Genomic DNA, 16,562 nt, shown 5'->3' with positions numbered 1-16,562 from the left:
AATTGGCAGTGTGTTTTAGATTTAGTGGCATCTAGCAGTGAGGTTGCAGATAGTAACCACATGAATACACCTCTCCTTCCAAGTGTGTAGGGGAAATTATGGTGACTGCAAAACTTGCTAAAAACCATGAAAGGTCTCACCTCTTGTGCCAGTGTTTGTGTCCTTTTCTAGGCTACTGTAGAAACATGGCGGTGCAACATGGTGGCCTACTGTATGTAGAAGCGGACCTGCTCTCTATGTGGATATAAAACGCTCATTCTAAGGTAACAAAAACACAATGCTTCTTATTTTCAGGTACACATAATACATACTTATGAATACTTCAACTTCTATACTGTTTCTGCCAAGTCCATCCCACTAGATGGCACTAAATCTCAGTCCTTTATGTCTGTCTTTATTTTCATGTAACAATCATACAACCTAACTAACCTCTTTTAAAGTGTAGTAAGCGATAATAATCCAATACATTTTATGTCAAAATCACCAAATCTCTCATCTCTATCATAGACTGTATGATCACTATCTGCTAGCTGTCCCTTCTAAGTGCGCGCTGAAAAAAAGTCCGGTCTCAATAACAAGCGGGGAGTTCCTGTCCTCTGAAAAAGAAGCCAATGCGGAAGTAATTTAGAGCTGCATTCTATCAAAAGGCCACCAGGTAGCGACCGTCTCTATACAAGTCAATGGAGAATTCACCAACTTCTCACTTGATTTCTAACCTCAGTAAACGTTTTCAAAACGTGTTTATGGTCTCAATCGCTAGTTTAAAGCCTTCTTCAATGCAGTCTGGTGTTCATTTGTGAAATGTTAGCCTCCCTGATTTTATATTTGACGATAAAGCAGGCTACGTGGCTACGTTGTGATTGACAGGTTGATTGACCAATGTCCTTGAGATCCAGCCCTCGCAACCAATCGCAGCCTCCCCGCTCCGCCGTTGGTCCCGCCCATACGTCTGTCCATGAATCCGCCTCATGCCCATATAAGGAGAATCCGTGTTCATTTTTTCCCAGCATGCACCTGAAATTTTCAAGATGGCGCTGCCTAGATTCGATACTATTGGCTTTCGAGCAGCAGTCCACAAACCAATGGGTGACGTCACGGATGTTACGTCCATTTCTTATATACAGTCTATGCTCAATACATAGCCTGGTTTCTGAGATTCAGCAAATAAATAGGCAATATATAAATAAATAGGTATATAGATAAATAGGCCTATGTGGCACGGAGCGAGCCAACACACTCCAGCCATGCCCGTTCATGGTCAGACCGAGGGGAGGCGGGGGAGGTTACGTAGTGTACGCAGTCGGAGCGAGAAGCGCCTGGTATACAGTGGGGAAGGAGAGGTGGCCAAGAAACATCCAGAGAGGAGAAAGTTAGACGAACAAAACATATGAAAGAAGGACTTTGACCAGACAAGGACCCGCAGACACATCAGTGTGGTTTTCTAATTGCGGAGGGACCAACGGAGACCCGGCGGAAGAGTGGAGAGTGAAGGCGGAAGCTGATCTGCTGAACAGGTGAGTAACATCAGCGCTGCTTCACATAAACTGTAACGTTACCTGCTGACATTCAGCTCACTGTCCAGTTAGTCAGGATATGTTGGTGTTGTGATGTTGGCTGTAAAGTAGCAGAGTTGTTACTACAGCTGTAACACGCTCTGCACGTTAGCTTCGCAGCTAACGTTAGCAGCGTGCTGACGTAACCTTCAACGTAGCTGCTGTGTAGTTGCTCGCTGTATCTGGTGTTTGTTCACTGCTTTCAAAGCGTTACAGTCATGAAGACATGTAAACACAGGTTTGCTATCACAATAATCTCACATGAGATTGAGACGCGGTTTGGTGTTAGCCAGGCTAGCCACCTGTTCTATCAGAGCAATAAATGCTGCTATCAAACGGAAGCTTGCGTAGTGGTTACGTCCGTTACCATGACAATGCGTTTTGGTTTTCACTCAGATATCAACAACTATTCTCCTCGTTTTCCCCCACATCGCTTACTTTAACACTCACACTTTTCAAACTTGTACTGATCTATGACAAATTCAGCAGCAATTCCCTGTATAATAGAATGGTTACTTTATTAATAATGCAATGTATGGCTGCAGAAAATAGCAAAATGAGGTCCATCACAATTTCCCATAGCCCAAGGTGACGTTTTTAAATAGTTTGTTTTGTCTAACAGTCCACAACCCAAAGACAATTCAGTTTGTGGTCAGAGAAAAGCAGCAAATGATTAAAGTCAAGAAGCTGGAACAAGAGAACATTTGGTATTGTGGCTTAATAAATGACAAAAGATTATCCATCCATGCATCCCTCCATTCAATTTCAGCTCTAATACAATGATACAATTCTATCAGGAGTACACATCATTATACATCTTGTGCAGTTGTTCCCTGAAAGTATTAACATCAGCCCTCTCTGGGATGTTTTCTGCCCTAAACCAATCCAACCAAGTGAGAGACCAAATTAAAGTCTGCAGTATGACCCGAGCAACAGACTTTAATATGAAGGGCTAGAAAATGAATCCCAGTAGGCCAATGGAGGAAAAAAGACTGGAGTGCTGCCGAGACAAAAGTCCTTACCATGTGACCTTCGGGGGTGGACAGCCCTGGACGGTGCAGGAGAGTTTGACTGTCATGCCCTCCCAGACAGTGTGAGCCCTCAGAGGGATTGGAAAGTCTGGGGCCTTCCGACTCAGAAGCTCCAGGTACCTCTTGTGCATATATGCCTTCTTTTCTGCCTGTAGCACAATTCAAGAAAAGAATATCAACAACAACCCCCCCCCCAAAAAAAAAAAAAAAACTAATTAAAATGAATAATGCAGGTGAGATGGAAAGTAATTGCTGGTAAATACAGTAAAAGAATCAGAAATTACTTGTAAAATTAAACTAAAATTCCTACATATTGCACCTTTTTTTTAGTAAAGTTTATTTTATACAGAAAGTATCTCACTGGTTTCGAACAATATGAGAAAGAAAGAAACTATTTTGACACACAAGAATGAAAAACAAACTTGATATATTTTTACTTACCAACCACAAAATACAGTAATTGATATTTTCATCTCTGATATGAGGTGAAAATGACCCTTGTGATGTAATCTAGGCCAGGGTAGAAATGCAGGAGCCACAGATCCCCTATTAATTGAATCTCTTTGCACCTTTTTCTATCACCTCCAAACATAACAATCACTTATAGCACAGCCTAATGCCCATGGCTTAGTCTATATTTCTCGTTAGGCCAAAGATAATATTCTCACCTGTCTATATGGGTTTAACTAGAAAGCTGCTAACAGAGTAGGCTTTGCTCTCTATGTCCATTTCTGATATGGTTGGCTTTAGGCTATAATGGTATAATCTTTTATTTAGGCTAACTTAGCTTACACATTGTACCATAGCCTATGATTACTTTCAGTTCGTTAAGTTTTAACAGAGACAGATCAAGTACTTTGCCTAATAGGCTATCCTACTGTTGCTATCAAACTGGGTTTCTCTTAGGCTACTTATTAAAACCTTAAACTGTACATGTATGCATAACAATAATATGTACAATAAAGAAACAATTAAAGATGCTAATATAACCTCACTATGTAGGCTATTAAAGACAAATAAAGATCAATAAATCAAATCTCAGCGGACACGTGTACATTCACTTTAGCTTCCTACACAAGCCGACGTTAGATTAACACCAAAATATAGATTTATAAATGTGACAAAATACCCCAACCACCCCCCAAATGACAAGAGTCTCAATTTTCATTAGAGTAAAGTTGATCAAGATTGTATAATCAAAATCAAAGTTAACAAGGAAGGAGTGAGAAGCTGCACCTCCTAAAGGATCGAACCACAATCTAGATGAAGAAGAAAGCAATCACAGAACAATTGCCACAGTCTGCAATTGGATGAAGCCAAATGTTCCCCTATGTGCACACATTTATTTCCGCTGATAATCCAAGAGTAGCCAAAGGTAAATGAAAGTAAGTTAAGTAAGGTAAGGCAAACTTTATTGATCACCTTGGGGGGGGGGGGGGGGGAATTCAGAATTGACACAACAGTAGCCTTGTAATGGTGAAGTGATAAAAAATAAAATAAAATACTATATACAATAAACAATCTCTAAAATAATCTGCAATTATATAAATGTACAATCTACATAAATTCCTTATAATATATACAAGTGTGCAACCCTTAATCTTATTTGTGGGAGTGGGAGGTACTGGGAGCTGTGGTGTTGTTGTACATCTCCCAGTACGTTAAATCAGTGTGTTAAAATGACATGCAGAGAGAAGAGGCTCACACAAGACAAAAACATCATTTAGTTTGGTGTCATATTTAGACAAATGAAAATGTATGTACTGAAAAGTAATGTAGATGGATGATTATTTGAAAGAGTAAAAACTGACAAAAGTATTTAAACTTTAGGGAATTACGTAATAGCAGAAATATGTGTAGAGTGGTGCTGAAATCTCATCATTTGAGACCTACCTGTCTGCGAAGGGTCATTTTATCAACGCGAGTCCGCAACACGTGCTGGTTCCTGATCACATCTATCTCCACGCTCTCAGCCTCATTCCCAAACATAGTCCATTTATCTCTGAAATACTCTTCCTCAGCCTCCAAAGTATCCATGATTTCCCTGGAGTTACACAGCACAAATATTTCATTAATTAAGGACTATTTTTCTTTTATTTGTGTTTTATATTTGCTTATTTTCATCAGTAAGGGTGATGTATACAGAACACAAAGATTAATGAAGTCTCTACAGCAAAGCAGCAACGTTTAAATTATCAATTCATATACAATATTAATTCAAAGTATGTTAATATTGTATATGAAATGTTTATTTTCAGCAGCACATAATATTATATTATACAATTAGACATTGATTTGCTTCTTTCGAAATGTTTGAGTAGACTCTTAACCCCGATCTCCATCAGAGACAAAAGTTGAGATGGCAATTCAGAAAGCAGCAGTCAACCTTTGAGAGAAACAAAGCAGCACATTTACATTGATTTTCTTTTTTTTGGTATTTAAACTGTCTCCCTCCGTTAAACAGACAAATGTTGGTTTTGTGATATTTTGACAGTTTGTCTTTTAAAATACTCTGCGATGAGTGTTGATGGTTTGCTTCTCCATTTATACGTACGTGTCATTTTACATAAGCACCATTCAAACACACATATTCAAAGGTTTTGAAAAGTTGATCTTTTATGAGTCGAACATCAAGCCTCGCTGCCACAGCTGGTTCTCATCAGCTGGTACTCCAAAGTCTTTTCTCATGTTGATGTGTGACTCCCCAGGAATCCGTCAGGTGTGGACAGTTCAAAGCGTTGTTGTGTCGCCGACTGTGTGACATCTGTGACTTTCCTTTTGAACTGGTTGGTTGTCATGGAGATGGCTGGCAGTTGTGATCGTCTATTCATCGAGAAGAAACAAATTGTATCTGACTTTCTTTGGGCAGAAACGGGGACAGTAAATAGGGCAGCTGTCATAGCCGGGGAATAGAGTGTTGTTTATTTGCACCCTTACTCTGAGTGGTCCTTAAAAGTTCTGGCTCACCACTGTCTGTATCTTTTTTAACAAATCTCATGTGCAGAACCAAACCAGCAATGATTTGATCCTCCTTTGAATTCTTGTGTGTGTACCCAAAGCCTTCTGTTGTTGTCCAAATACTGTTAAAAACACACCAGAGAGCTGCACTGTTGCACTCGGTCCTTCACCACTGAGGGCGCTCTCACACTAGGCGATCCGTGCCGTGCCGTGCCCGATCCCTAAAGTCTGGTTCGTTTGACTAGTGTGATCCCTCTGTACCGTATGGCTCAGTTGGACTTGGCCACGCTGCGCATCTAGTGTAATCTCTAACCGTGACCTCAATGATGCGACTGTCCCATTAAATTGCTGTCTTGCATAGTTGATAAAGCTATAAAGTAAGTAAAATTATAAAGTCCATTGTGCTGTGCGAGAGAACTTTATTCAACACAAAAAAATCACACTGTGATGATGTAAGCGTGCTCAGGCCCAGATCGTAATATGCATTGTGAGCACAGGCCAGCGGGGGAGTGGAGAGGGAGGCATGGTACAAGGCAACTGTGCCTAGTGTGAGTATGCCCTCAGCGTGTGGGCTAGAGTCCTGCACGGGTTTGGGTACCCGCAGGTACCTGATGGGTGATGCTCAAATTTTGATGAAATGGGTGAAAAGTAATGTACTGTGTAATTTTCCAGTACTTGCAATGCTTAAGCAGTTTTCAGATAACTGGTCAGGTAGTGGCTATGGGCAGGTGTGGGTTTACACAACGGGACCTGTGCAGGACTCTGGTGTGGACACATTATTTTGTTTAGAAAAAGCTCCAAAGATTTTGTAACAGCGATCACGTCTTAAGTCTCAGGAGAGTTGTTCCGTGTACAGTAGACGTAGACGTTGTGATATGTAGCACAACAAGCTAGCGCCACGTTCCCTTCCATGCGTGGCGCTAGCTTGTTGTGCTACAAAGCACAACCTCACAGATGTCCATGAAGCCCTCTGGATGACTATAATAAATACACATGAGTACAATGAATCATAGCTGTGAATGAATGTATCCATATGCGTAGTCATCAGTGTGTTCTCCTGCATACATACAGTTCATCCATATGCAGGGAAGTATACGCACTCCGACACAAGTAAACATGAATTTTGGCACCGTTTTTTAAATGCATCATTTTAATACTCCTATCTCTCCTAATATGGGAGGGGGGGGGTGTATCCTGAATCATCTCTTGATTGACAGTTTAATTATTTTAACATATAATTCACACATCCATCGCCACAAAAAAATAGAGACACAGAATCTTAAATATTCACAAAGATCTCTCCAAGCTTTGATGACTACTAATGCATGAAAGGCCCTCCAAATGCTTCCGATAATTTGTGAAAATACACAAACATCATGGACAAATATGCAAATAAATGTGTGCATGCATTGATGGCTATGAGGATGCACATACTCACACACCTCACACATACAGGCACCCAAGAAAGCGGTTTAGACTTTTTCCGCCAGGGGCTCATTTAGTAAAGCATGTGCCTGTATGTGTTTTTATCTCTGTGGACTCAGAGAGTTTAAGCCTTTAGGGAATGAACTACTGAAAACATCAAGTCAGTGAGAATCAGACGGTTTATGGCTTAATTATTGCTCCATATGCAAATTTTAATTTTGCTTATTGTTGCCGGGAACAGTAAACCAGGCGTGCATGAGTCAGCTGCATAACTTAAAAATGACACCTAACCACAGGGAGAAAATAGTAAAGAGAAACCATTATGTGAATCAGATAGTTATGTGCAAATGCAGCCACACTTGCCACCACACAAAATGCATTCATTTTCCACACAAATCAAATCAAATGTCATGCTCTCCTATCGTGCCATACTCTAGGCCTTCCAGAAATAGTGTGCCAATCCTCGAGAGCCTTCGACTTCATCCTTCCCTTCCTCTCTAATCCTGGGAGCAGTTAATCATCTTCTGCATTACTACATTTGCAGCCTCCTTCCTGAAATATATGTCCACACTACGGGTATAACGATACACAAAAGTCATGGTTCGGTATGTACCACAGTTTTGGTGCCATGGTTCGCTAAGGTTGTGTGGCAGTTAGGGCTGGGCAGTGAATCGATATTATATTGATATCATGATATTTTATGGATTTTGTCTTAGATATTGAATATCGTGATGTTGGATAAATGTTGTCTTTTCTGCTTTTAAAGGTTGCATTATAGTAAAAGTGTAATTTTCTGAGCTTAACAGACAGTTTTATGATTTGCCTTTATCCAGTAGTTAAAACTAGCTTCACCTCCGGCAGCTACAACAGTAACATGCTGCTCTAACACTGATGCTTCAATATTAATAATCTTATGGTGTCATATATGATAAAATGACAGTCAGAGGGGCCAACTATTTTTACTGTAATACTTTTTAACTACATTTTTGTCTCTCAGAATTTGTTCTTACGACATGCCGTCTGACCATATCAGAAATCAAATGTCTTTATTGTTATTTGAGAGGCTTCACTCAAAGGTGGGGTAAAAAGCTGACTGTCACGGATAGCAGAGGGTGACGAGGGGACACAATATGGTTCCACTACGGAGATAATGGATAATGGATGATGGATGCATATTTTTTGAAAAGTCTTGCACTTGATCAGTGTTAGGTATGTCTTGTTTGTCATTCTGACGGCAGCTACAGGATAACCAGGGTTAATCAGATTTACTTGGCTATGCTGGCTAGCATAAATCCATGTGACAGCTAAATGGTACGCTGCTAAAACATTCCAAGTGAAACTCAAGCTCTAAAATTATTGTCCCACATGTAAGAGTAAATGGATTATTGAACTAAGACTAGCAATAATGAGGCGTGTTCTTCATCTGACTGTATGCACTGAACCGTAACATCTGTACCATGATGGTTAAGGATAAATATACGTACCATTTCACCCCTAGTCCACACCATTTTCATCTAGGCACTTCTGATAGGAGGATAAGACTTGTGGAAACTAAGTTTTGGTGGAGAAATCCTACTTTAGAAGGAGTTGAACTTAGTAATTCAAGAGGTAGAAAGATTTAACAGGTGTAAAAAATGTGAAGGTGATTGAAGCTTGGTGAATTAGAGTTAAGCACGTTAGCAGATAGGATAGACACTCGATGAGATGGAGGGTTTTTGGTGGTGGCATGGAAGAGGGCACTTAATGAGATGCCAAGTTGGCAGGGGCACAGTGCTGCAGCTGAGGCTCATTACTGTCAGATGTGTTTTGTCTTTCAAGAGGCTGTGATTTCACCCTCAATGACCCCCCCCCCCTTCACTTTCCTTTGGCAACTCTATCTTCCAGTATTACTCATCTTCTCTTTCAGTGCTCATTGTGTGACCTCTGTCCTTCCGTCTATTTACTGCTGTCAGCCACTTGCCAGCAAACCTTTCATGGCTTGAAGAGGAAAATATATCAGTGATATTTTTAGCATTGATGGAGAAGACTACATACACAGAAGATTTTAAATAGTTTCTGACACAAAAAAGTTTAATTAGGTTATGGATGGATTAAAAAAAAACAAAACAAGAGTTTGTGTTAAGCTTCCAGATGTAAAAGGTAAGTAGTATTGAATCCCGGACACAGACAGGTCATGGTGCTCCACTGACTTCCTGTTCTCGGTCACCTAAACCTCCTTATTCTGGGAATTATTTTTAGATATATAACATCCTCTCTATGACAGCTGAGCAGTAATCCTGTCATAAGACACTTAAAGGGGTAAAAAAAATAGTTTACACACACATCATCAACAAAAATAATCTCATATTCTGATTCATTAATAAGTTAAAGATTTTCTGTGCTCAAGGGGAATCAAGTCCAGCCACATGCTAACTTTTCTCTGTCATTTGACCTGATACATCACAGTGTAGAAACATACTGTATAATTTATGCTCTGTCCCGTTTGAATAATAGTTTGTCAATAGCTGCTTTATGTAGGTCTGATTGTCTCATCTTCCGCTGTATAACTCAGTCGAACGGGTAAAGCTTACTGCCTTCATGACATCAATGAGACGGCGAATGATAGGACAAGTCCCCAGCTGGCCTTTTACTGACAGATGAGAGTGAAGAAAGAGCCCTGATTTCCGTTGTTTATAGAGACTTTCTGTTGGTATAAAAGGAAAGCTGAAGAAAAAAAAAAAGGAATACAGCTCTTGTGCTGTCGTATCATGCAGGGCAAAGCGACAGTGAAACTTGACCCGCTCCTCTTTTCTCAAATAAAGTGGAGAGAAGAGAGAAAGAGAGGATGTGGTGACTACTGATGGAGAGGCTGAATTTTATGACAAGCACAGATCATCCAGGAAGGAAGAAAGAGCGAGAGAGAGAGAGAGAGAGAGAGAGAGAGAGAGAGAGAGAGAGAGAGAGAGAGAGAGAGAGAGAGAGAGAGAGAGAGAGAGCGAGAGAGAGAGAGAGAGAGAGAGACTTATCCACAGTCGTTACCCTTCTTCTTTTATCTACAAAAGACTTGTACAAAATGAAAAATAAAAAAATGATGTGGTTGAGCTGAGAGCTGCAGATGGAGATTTAAATTTGCCCCAGGCTGTCATTGATTAGTTTTTGTTAAATGTCAGCTAAAAGTTTTGAAAAATGTCTTTTTAAAAATCCAAACTAGTCCTGTTGCATTAGTTAAGTTGCCAGTGTAGCGCTTATCTGTTGTATTTATGATTAAAAATGTCTCTGAAGAATTTAAATGTGAACAGAACCGTGTGAGCCACATTTTTGGGAGTTACCAGTGTATGTGTCTAGCCAGAGATGGGCAATATATGATAATATATACTGTGAGTGAATATAAATGTATCAACTGCAGGGAGATGTTTCCATATTTTTCTAACCCTTTTTATGCTTTTAAAGGTATTTCTTTAATATTTCTATGTGTATGAGACCATTGCTGTTGTAAATCACTGACTCTTGGTTATTTCATCCAACAAGTTATTTCATTATAATATATTTCAGTATCATGATTTTATCCAGATAGATAACTATATACTGCATTGAATATTTAGGCATACTTTGCAATAATCCATGCAAATAATCACTCATTCCTTGTATTAGCAAAACCTAAATGATCACTCCCAATGAGGAAATTCAGGTTTCCAATTTTGCCCTCTCCTGACTGAGTCTTTCCTATTATCAATAAAACCACACGTGTAATATACTTTGCTTTATCTTGTATCTCACCATGTCCTGTGGCGGATTGAGTTGTCAATGTTCAGTATCTCCTTGACGGACATCAGGTCAGCAGGGATGATGGGATAGTAATCACAGTACGAGGGTTCCTCATCACTGGTGCATCGAAAGAAGAGAAAAATAAAACAAAAAAAAACAAAATAGTGTCTGATTAGAACAATATATCTTGCATATCATCAAATGACACAGGTAAAAACTGATACACACAGTGACACAGATTAAAAAATGGATATTTTCCCTTGTCATCCTTCACAGTAGTTTATTCTATTGATGGAGGGATTTAGTGTTCATATTAGCATGCTTATTCATTCAGTCATGGTTTATGGCACATTATCCAATCTCGAGTTAATCAGACCATTTTTCCCGTCTGCCACTAGAAAGCAGCAGTGGCTCTCTTATTCTGTGTGTGTGAACAGCAGTGGAGGCCATACATCAGAGAGGGCCTAAGTAATGTAGGCAAACACAATATGCTTGAAGTTTCATTTATTCAGACACTCCAGGGATTCAGTTTAAAACTTTCTCCAGACAGAAAACCGCTTAAGTGGATTTTTTTTTTTTTTTTTTTGGTCAATGTTTTTTTTCCTATTGTGAAGAACTAGCAAGGTAAACAATGACAAGCCGTAATCAAAGAAAACAACAGAAACTGCATGTTAGAATCCTCAAAAGGCCGGCTTTCTATAAAAATACCATGTCAGTAATGTTTGCCCCCACTAATACACTCCTGTCAATCTGCGCTGCTCCTGGGTAAACCACCAAGTACGGTTCATTTTGTAACTTACAGCAGATTTGTCACAGCTCAGAATAAACACACACTCACACACAGTCAAGTGTTTGCTAAAATCTTACAGTGTAATTTGCAGATTCGGTTTGAAGCTCTGTCAAACAGGATATGCAAAAACAACTTACTTTTTTTTTTTTTTGTCAACGTATTGTAATTTTAGCTGTCTTCCCTCAACAAGATATCAGTTACATCTGCAGCGCTGTCAATGCTGGCTTACAGTTGGAGGATTTATCATATTACACAGCTGTTGAACATCAGCTGCTCCATCAACACTCGTAGTAAAGAACAACTTTATTGTTAGATCAACACGTTTCGACTTGCGGCCTTCATCAGGGTCATTCCCAGTCATCCAGAATCACTCGTTAGACAACTGTTGGGCAAAACTGTGTGTAATCTTATATCAGGATTTTTTTACACTCTTTTCTGAACTGTAGCTCAGTGTTTTATCTCATTTACAAACTAATTGGCTCCAATGTATGATGTGCAAAGCTTTATCCAGCTATGCAAGCAGTGCAGCGGATGACCTGTATTCTCTCAGGTCCGAGAAATACGATGACTGTCATCAGATGTCTTTCCTCAATCAGTGTTCCCCTTTCTGCACTTGTGTACAAACATATACTATGGTCTATAGGGAGCTTATATAATCAGGAAGAACAAAGGCCACTGTGGTCAGCACGGGCGAGTTGTGTTGCTGTATGAAGCAAAGGTTTTTGGATTTGAGCCAATAGGTTGTTCAAAGGACAATGGCAGTTTCACTCGTTGTGGCACTCTAGCGTGAAATCATCTGCAACGTTCACGTTATGTTCACATTATGTTAGTGTCAGCTGATGGTGGAGCTGTTTGTGTTATGGTTGATGAGCTGGAAAAAAAACTGAACATGATGAACCAAACAAAGGGAGTCTAAATCAGAAACAGGGACTTCTCTGTTTATCATGACCGCATAGTGAAACAGACAATGGGCACGTGTGTGTAAGCCTACACTAAAGCATGAGTTCTCCATTTAAAGCACCACTAATAACTTAGCTGATCTTTTCTATGTGCACCCCCCCCCCCCCCCCCACCCCCATAAACAGGAGAGGGGCATTTGTTGCTAGCGACAAGGTCACTGGAGGCGTTGAAGTTGAAAGGCATTTTTGTAACTGGAGAAGCATTAATTTTTGCTCTCCTTTTATCCACAGATGACTGGTGCGCTTTTAACAAGAGTAATTACGACCACAGTGACAGGATATTTTAAGTTTGGATGTCTTTTTTACTTTTCATGTGTTACTGGTTCTATATTTACAGCATGCTTTTGTCTGTCTTTGAAGTAAAGTACAAAACAAAAATGGAAAAAAATCCATAATTTTGTGTGTCATATCTGTATATTTACTCAGGTGTGTACTGCAAATGCATAACCCCCAATTACCGTTGCTCACATTCAGCCTGAGGCATTACTTTTAACAAGCCATCTCACCAATGGCACTGCAAATTTACATGACTTCTCGTTTTCTTTTGTTTTGTAAGCTGGGAAATTTCCCCATTCCACGCCACTCAGAGAGCAACTTCTGCTTTTGCCGTCTTTCTTTTTTTCTTCCTTCTCCTTTGTTTAGGTTCCCTTTGAGCGAGTGCTGAGAGGCTCAGGCCATTGAATAATGTAGTGCTGCGGCTGGGTAGTATCACTGAAGCGGAGGACAGGAACTACATACACATGTGCACCTACACAAGCAAACAAACACTTAAAAAAAAGATGCTACCTCTGCTGTGTGCCAGAAAGTGAAGGGCAGTGTCCGAAATTAGCCTTTTAATTTACCTGCCAATGGGACTGCTAGCCATGCTTTTTCCTTTTTTACTGGCCAAAATAAGAAATTACCTTTTTGTGTCACACATACATTTGTTTCAGTGCATTCCATTAACATAAAAAAGTATTGTGTTGAGTACGAACTTAAAGGAGAGGACAGAGCAACATTTCCATAAATAACCCAATAAATAAATGCATTATCACAATATTTCATATTTGATTTTATATATTTATTTTTATTTGTTGTATGAAGGGATTATGTTTATGGTAAAATAAAGATTACATAATACCAAAATGAGCAACATCTACTGTTCCAGACTTTTATTTTGCTATTCTGTACAAAAAAAAACTCAATATGCAAGACACATGTTGTATTTTACAGGTGAATCAGAGAAGATTAACGTTATCTGTTGCTGCTATGCACTGTCTTCATTCAGAGAGTGAGAGAGAATGAGGTAATTTAACATTCATTCTCTATCTAGTTTGTGCACGTTGAGGTTTTGTAATAGTGAGCGTGCACGTAACAGAAAATTATCAAAACTGTATCATTAAACTTTAGTAAATGAAGTGACATTATGAAACATCAGTATGAGCCATGATGAAATGACAATAGACATTTATATTGTTGACTGATGGATCATTGAAAACAAGCTCAGCACTTCCTCAAAATATTAACTAGTTGTAAAAAAAGCAGGAGGAAATAAAAAGAGGAAAACATCTAAGGGACACTGCATGTGAACAACATTGAGTCAGTCTTTTAACAGAAACTAGCATTTTTTATTGTTCAATCTAACATGGAGATAAATCTGAGTGTGCTTCCACTGAGGATGATCGGAGTATAAATTTTACAATGCACCTGCTCCCTCGCTCACATCTTTTTTTAAACAATAGAGAGACATGACCTCTTAAGTTCAGCTGAACTAAGCTCGATGGAATAATTGCTTATTTTCATCATCCCCGAGGACAAAAAAATGGGCCCATTTCCCTTTTATTCTGCAAAGACCCACAGGTTAACCTAATTTAATAACTCGCTGCATCAGGGGGGCAGTGAACATGAAGGCAAATTTGACTTGAGTCTATTAGGGACGGGTTGGGAGTGATTCCTATTAGATTATACTGGAACCATCTGGGAGTACTGGTGTGCCTGATTTTCATTTCTTTCTTTCTCTTCTCTTTTTGCCTTTTGCTGTAGTGCCACTGGATGAGCCTTCTGTATGTGAGTGAGTGTGTACTAAGGGACCCACTTGTCATTGAGGTCAAGTGGAGTCGACTACTGTTGTATTATTGATATTTTGCCCGAATCCCATTATAAGAGTGAAAACAAAACTAAATGTATTGTAGGTGCATGCCTTGCATCAAGGTTTACTTTAGTACCTGTTGGCATTTAATTTTTTTTCTCTAAACAATTTTAATGGACTTCTAGTCTACTTCCTTGAGATTGTTTTATGAGCTGCTGTTTCCAAGGTCAAAAATGAACTGCAGTGAGTCACTCCAGGACACGTCAGAGTCAGTTTAGGTACCACACTGATAATGCTGCTGCCAGTTGCTTATTTCAATCTGACAGTTAATTGTTTCATAATTCATTTTGAGAGCTCTTATGGTTTAAAAATGTTTCTGTCTGCACGGCACCATTTGCTGCTTGTGTTTGTCTGGCAAACCAGCGGCTGACTGGAGGGCCTCCCATTTACTGGATTTTGACTCTTCAGCTAATATCCAATCTACGATAACACCACTAGCCCCCAAAATAACTTGTATAACTTGTTGTAACTGTACACGAAATTTCTAAATACACTCACCTTCACCTGGCTCTGAGCGTGTGTATATTGAGGGATTGAAGCTGTGGGGAACATGATGTGCATATGTAAGCTTTAAATTGCCTGTGTGTGTTTGTTTGTGTGTGTGATTGTGTGTGTTTGTTTGCGGAGTGAGTCGAGCTTGTCCATTCATCCCCAACTAGAGGCACCTTAATACCAGTGACAGACTTCTCTGTGGTGGCGAGGGTCTCAGCGACATGTGTTTGTGAATATTGTATGTGAGTGAATTGTACCACCAGTGGCCCACAGGGTGTGCTTGAACGAATGTAATGCCTCACTGAGCTCAGAATAACCAGCCTGCCATATGTTTTTCTCTTAAATAAATACTTAATCCTAAATCATCCTTCAGCTACAAAAAGAAATCATCTATGATCAATCAAGACAACTTTGTACACACTGAGTAGCGTAATAGTATTGCAGCCAAAGCACTTCCACGTTTACTGTAGGGCAAAAACGGCAAATGTCACAGATTAATTATTTTGTTTTCAGGTAAGATCTATCAAGTAATTCAACCCATTAATGAGTCTTAATTTTGAAGTTGAAAAAAATGCCTTAAGGTTAAACAAATTAACCAGTTTCAAATAATCTGCTTGTTTCATGAATTTTTATGGCCTGAAGTGCCGTTGTTAGGATACTAGCGTAGATTTTTCCTCATTTTGTCTCATTTCAAGACACCAATTTCTGAAAAACGCCTGAAACGAGAGACCTGTGCTGGAATAGAGCTAAATTATCTCCAGTCGTTGCCAGAATTTGTCTCTTTGTTTAATTAAAATCAGGGTTAAGGGCTCAATATGAGTCAAGATGAACATTGTGTTTTTCAGTATTGTAATATTACAGGTAATGCCTCCTGATGTTTATAGCTTCAGAAGCAGTGTCCCAAAGATAAATGTGAGTTTGGTACTGTTAAAATATATTACTACTAATAAAAATATGGGTGGTAAAAAATAAATTAGTCCTTTTTAATGTGTCATTTACCATTGTACCTGTTCATTGACTACAGTAAATCATTGATACTGTGGTTTCATGTTACTCTATAAAAGTGAGGCATCTGTATTTATCCCCCTGTGTCTTACTGTATGTGGCGACAATGTGTTTGTACCTGGAGGTGAAGGTCTTCTTCTTGATCTGGGAGGACAGTTGCATGCTTTGAGCCATCTTGGACGACTCCTCCTCCTGCTCTCGCCACATCACCTTCCTGGTAGTGGTTTCCATGGTAACCTCCCCAACTGGCACCTGTGGAGGGAGGGCAGACGAGGAAGTCAGGAGGCAGAGGTGTATAGGAGGCTGGTGATGCAGAGTCAGAGAAAGTCAGTCAGAAACTAAAGGTGATGTAACCTCATCCAGGAGCATAAATACACCATCTTTATGCAGCCTCCTTTACAGCTTGCATTAAAATGTGTTTTAGAGTGATTGGTTTGCAGTCGGATAGTCTTTGACCTCAAAATCACACATGTAAAT

At 39.5% G+C, this 16,562-nt stretch overlaps 1 protein-coding gene across 1 annotated transcript in view; it reads right to left on the bottom strand.

Annotated features, from left to right (window-relative positions):
• myom3 (myomesin 3) overlaps positions 1-16,316 on the bottom strand; it is a 57,267-nt gene extending 40,951 nt beyond the window's left edge. The window contains exons 1-4 of the mRNA XM_053326900.1: positions 16,204-16,316; positions 10,724-10,828; positions 4,478-4,628; positions 2,576-2,733 (exon numbers count right to left, since the gene is read on the bottom strand). Of these exons, the coding sequence (XP_053182875.1) occupies positions 2,576-2,733; positions 4,478-4,628; positions 10,724-10,828; positions 16,204-16,316 (527 nt within the window). The remainder of the gene's footprint in view (positions 1-2,575; positions 2,734-4,477; positions 4,629-10,723; positions 10,829-16,203) is intronic.
• Positions 16,317-16,562: the final 246 nt, after the last annotated feature.

Source organism: Scomber japonicus, chromosome 10 (assembly GCF_027409825.1).
Source record: "Scomber japonicus isolate fScoJap1 chromosome 10, fScoJap1.pri, whole genome shotgun sequence".
In the NCBI taxonomy this organism is placed as follows: Eukaryota; Metazoa; Chordata; class Actinopteri; order Scombriformes; family Scombridae; genus Scomber; species Scomber japonicus.
This window is presented reverse-complemented; position numbering and strand designations above follow the sequence as displayed.